The sequence below is a fragment of the Vicia villosa genome, unplaced genomic scaffold (genome assembly GCF_029867415.1).
Source record: "Vicia villosa cultivar HV-30 ecotype Madison, WI unplaced genomic scaffold, Vvil1.0 ctg.000197F_1_1, whole genome shotgun sequence".
NCBI lineage: Eukaryota > Viridiplantae > Streptophyta > Magnoliopsida > Fabales > Fabaceae > Vicia > Vicia villosa.
In genome coordinates this window covers 701723-706756 of record NW_026705066.1, presented here as the reverse complement: position 1 = coordinate 706756, position 5034 = coordinate 701723, and the positions used below count along the sequence as shown (strand labels likewise).

The window sequence follows — 5034 nt, the reverse complement described above, 5'->3', positions numbered from 1 at the left end:
TTGGTGTTTTGAAGTAATTTCTAATGGCGACGACACGAAGAAGAGCTGATTTAAAGATGCTGAAGAAATACATGTCTTATGAAGTCAGCCTTGGTTGGTCAAAGTCAATGGTGCCAGTGGTCTAATCAATGGTCAACTGCTGACCAATAGTAAACAGTTGACCGAGAAAGTCAACTGTTGTCAAATTGTATATTTTTCAATGAAATTCCCATTTTTGTGTAGTGCACTCTATGTGTTTGCATTGGCCCTTGTATCTTGTAATGAATTTGAATACATGACTGCACTTTTGTACTTTAAGTAGCATATGATTCTTTTTTGTTTCCAGCAAACTAGAATTAATTCTTGATGAATGAACATGCTTTCCGTGATGCTTAAATATCCTTGTACATGCCATTTTCCTTTAGTTCCAAGTACCATGTTTCTCAAGGATTCACCCACAAATACTTAAGAACTTTAATCATCCCTGAACTCAAATCCACTCCGCATATCAATGAATAATTCCAATCAACTTGATCTTCAATGAACCTTTTAACTCAATGTAATTCGCCAATTCAAACCAACTTGCATATCAAGCAACAAGCGTTAGCACGAATGATACCCTGAGTACAATTCGATCTTCAAGTTCACCCTCTTGCACCATGGTTCATTAATGATCTTAGAACAAAAATCACAATGCCATGAGGAAACCACGGATGAGAGAACCTAATTTGACGATCCTCAGTTGGAAGCTTCCTCAAGCCCCAAACACAGCAGGTGAAAGCTTTACCTTTGGTCAACCATAGGAAAATAAACCCCGATCCCCCACTTTACCGCTGGAAGCATGAGAAGAATCAACCTTCAGTTGCCATGAACGCCTCAAACTTAATATGAAGTTGTAGGATTTTAAAATCCTTGATCCCAATGCCAAGTTATTGATTAATGAATGCATGAGTTATGTAAATGACCTAATGGGAGGTATGTACATGAGACTATGAAATGCATAAGCCTAAGCCAGGTGAAATTAAGGGTAGGACAAATTTGGGGTATGACACCCAGCAACGCTCTTTCTGAGCTCTTCCTGTCCTTGGACAACGACATGGAGAGTCTCCATAAGTTGGGTCATTCTTTCCCCCATAACATCCATATCCCTACGGAGGGCAGCTTGATTCTGTTCAAATTGTTCCATGATTCTCTCGTTACTCCTGGTGCGGTAAGGATGTAAGAAAGTCAGCTTCGTCGTCGGAAAAGAAATCTGTGCTGAAAGGGACCCCAATTAGTTTCTTGCACAATAACCTGAAAATGCAATGTGATAATGTGAATGCATGAGTGCATGTGTGCGTATGACGTGATGTGCCATTTTCAGAGTATCCAAGATTTAATATTGATCCAGAATAGCTAACAACGTGACAAAAGATAAGTATCAAGAGAAACTAGTTCTTTTTCATTCATAACAGAAATTTAAACTTGGGCAAGCCATACATCAACAAGATAGTTCAACAAAGGAAATAAAAGACCCCATCCAACAAGTCTGGTGGTGGTCGAGACATACAAACTCAAACATCAATCCATCTGAACATAGAACAGAGGTCCTCCTTGTCTGAAGTGCTCATCACTCCACTTCTTAGTTTCATCAAACAGTTTCTTGGTTGCTTCTCGATCTCTTCCTTTAAGAAGGCTTTGAATCACCTCATCTTTGCAAAACAAATGCCCATCCAACTTCTTGCAGCACTCCCTAAGTTTGTCACATCCTTTACATTCTGGGAGATAATCTTTCTCAGGTGCATTCTCCATACTTGCCATTTGATCTCTGAGCTTGACATTCTCTTCTGTTAGTCGAGCGGAGCGGAGGTGACTTCCTTTCAGCTGTGTCTCGACTGCTATTCTCTGAGTAATCTCATCTTCCAGTTTCTTTTTCATAGTCCTCAGCTGATATTTGGTCTCTTTTTCTAACTGGAGCTTGCAGGCCTTCAAGTCTTCTCTGTACTTTTGCTTGAGCTTCTCTTCTGCCTCTTTTATGGCCTTTTTTATGATCTCCTCGTTATCCTCGACAATGATAGCGGTAGCTTTTTCACCCCTTTCAGTTCTAGTCCTCTTTTGAACTCTGGAAGATCCTCCTTTCAACATTTTAACCTCATGTGCTAATTCAGCCCTTTTCTGATTCACCAAGAAGTACTCTATCTTAGCATCTTCCCCTTTCTCACGCAACCGGATGTTTTCCACATGTACCTGGGTATAGTCTTCAGCTGGCACAGTGGCAGTTAAAACTTCAGGTGGTTGTTCATACAATGGTTTAACCTTCGGGAAAGGCAATAGGCGCTCCTTGACTCTATCTTTCACCCAATCAGTGTAGGCTTGTTTAGCAATGGCATTCTTCCCTCCTAAGGAAGTTCGGTCATCTGTATGAATACTATTCCAGGCGCTCTTCACTTTTTCTAAACCCTCTGGATCAGCCCCTTTCTTAAAGCAAACAGATTCAAATATTTCCTTGTCTAACGGCTTGTCCTTTAGCGCAAAACCCAACTGGCGCAGCGCTAGCCTCGGATTGTAATTGATAACTCCCTTTGTTCCTATGAGGGGAACATTGTCAAAACTACCACATCTAGTAATAACTTCCTCTATCCCTTTCCCAAGGTGGTACCAAACGATGTCATTCGCCGTAAGCCCCATGATCCTTTGAGGCCATTTCTGTGAGTCTCTTGTTGTGACAAACGGTCCACTTTTAGGCAAGTGTGAAGTGAACCACTCATACAACAACGGTAAACAGCCTCCCACTGCTCCCTTCGTCCCATACCTGGAATGAACAGCATAGTAAGTATCTGCCAAGAGAGTAGGCACGGGGTTTTGATCCATAAAGAGGCAAATGGCAGTGAGATCGACGAAATTCGGGATATTCGGGAACAACACCAAACCATAGATCATAACAGCTAAGAGAGCATTGAATTCTTTCCATTTCTTCTCAATAACCAGGGCATCAGCTTTTCTCATCAGAAATTTAACATAGAATCCGTGGGTTCCACCATTAGGCTTCCAGTTATCTGTAACATCTTTCATGCTCAAATAAAGAGCACCAGCAATTCGGCCCATTTTCGGTTTCTCAGGTACACATACAAAAGGAATCCTGTGTTGAACCTTAATCTTGAGGATGTCAGCATATTCTTCAAGGGTTGGTGCCAGTTGGTAATCAGGAAAGGTGAAACATCGTAACTCAGGATCGTAGAACTGAAGAAGTGTGTATAGAGCCCATTCATCAACCCGAGAAGTTAACATATGTAAGATGTGGCCATATGTTTTCCTGAACTCATCCAAGTTTTGCCCAGTAACTGAAGTGCTCAGACGAATCAGAGGCGTTATATCCTCACGGAAGAAACTGCAGGTGAAAGTACGCCTAGTAACCTCTTTGGTAACTGTCACGTTGTTAGCCATTTCAAGTGAAGAAGATAATAACCTTGGATACCCTGAAAAAAATGGCATGCACATGAGAAATAATAATACTTCTTTTCTTTCTCTTTTTTTTTTACATATCTTTTCTTTTCTTTTCTTTTCTTTTCTTTTCTCTTTTCTTTTCTTTTTTTTTTTGAAAGGTAAACATGCCATGATGTAAATGATGCAATGGAGATTTCCCCACATAGGAGAAGTGTGTGTGGCCTCTGGGTGAGATCGGACGTTGCAGGATCAAAGGTCCGGCATAGGCACAGTGAAACCATAAGAACACAAGTCACCAACAGAACGGTCACCAACGGTACCTGTCATGTATATCCCACCCCACTCACAGGTGTAGTCTAGGTCAGGGTAGGTCAATGGCTTCCAGCGTTATCAGTTCTCCTGAAATACCATCATTGTCGCAAATACATGCCAACAACGGTATTTCATTTGAACCTCGACTGGTCGTGGGTCTCATGATCGCAATCAACAGAACCTGACATTCTGTTGGCGTCATGACTATCCACTCTATCCTAGGTATCCTATGTGTCACTCTGGCCTGGGTATTGGGCCTTTTACCTCATAGAACATCCCACCCAACCTGCAAAACAGAACAGAAGACCCCAAGGAACACAGAATATAATCCATATGCATGATGTGCGAGCAGAAATAAACATGATATGCAAGCGGAAAATAAACAGGACATGCGAAACATAAAATAAATACATAAAATAAATAAAGGCACGTATAGACAAAACATAGCACACCCAGTAAATAAACAAACAAACGGATAGGCTAGGATCGACTCACTAAGGATGGACCAGCACAGGTCTAGCAACATCCCCAGCAGAGTCGCCAGCTGTCGCACGCTCGCGAAAAATGAACAGAGTCGCCACCAATATATTTATCCCATAAGGGAAAGGAATATCAGAAAACCTAACAAAGGAAGGAACATGGTCTTGCGACCAGAGAATCTAGGTGCGGGAGTCGGTTACGCGAGGGGAAGGTGCTAGCACCCCTCACGCCCATCGTACTCGATGGTATCCACCTATGTTTGTTTCTATCTAAAGGGTGTATAACTATGTCTATGTCTAAATGCGAAATGAATGCAAAATGTAGGGAAAATAAAGAATTGTACTCGCACGGGCCCTACCCCGCTGCCTACGTATCCTTTTCAGGAATCAGAGTTACCGTAGCTCGGCTAAAGATTTTCTGTTTGTTTTTTGTGTTTTTTAATTGGGCGGAGTCAACGTTCACGTTCTTGCATAAGGGACGACCTACGATGCGTACGAACGGAAATGACATTGCCCTTAGGTGCCAACGAGGCAAAAGAAAAAGAAATGATTGGTTTGTGTCTTTTAGGATAGATGAGTGATGAACAGTTCCCAATACCGGGCCACTCACCACTTTCTCTACTTTGCTTTAGTCTGAACCATTGTTATATGTTTTGAAGTGTTTTTGGTTGTGTGTTTTTTAAGGAAATTTGCTTTGCGATCCGAATCACATAAAATGTATAATGATCGAGAAGCAGATTAGGGAATGAATCCCACTCACTTCCATCCCATTATGTAATGTTTGAGAAACAGATTAGAGAATGAATCTCACTCATTTCTCTCCCATTAGTTAATGTTTGAG

The 5034-nt window shown here is 41.5% G+C and overlaps 1 protein-coding gene across 1 annotated transcript; it reads right to left on the bottom strand.

Moving 5' to 3' along the window:
- Nucleotides 1–422: 422 nt before the first annotated feature.
- LOC131625266 (uncharacterized) lies at nucleotides 423–2898 on the bottom strand. The gene is made up of 3 exons (XM_058896146.1): nucleotides 2153–2898; nucleotides 1734–2080; nucleotides 423–463 (listed from the first exon to the last, which is right to left on the bottom strand). Exons 1-3 carry the CDS (start codon nucleotides 2896–2898, stop codon nucleotides 423–425), a joined length of 1134 nt encoding a protein of 377 aa, XP_058752129.1.
- Between the last annotated feature and the right edge of the window lie 2136 nt (nucleotides 2899–5034).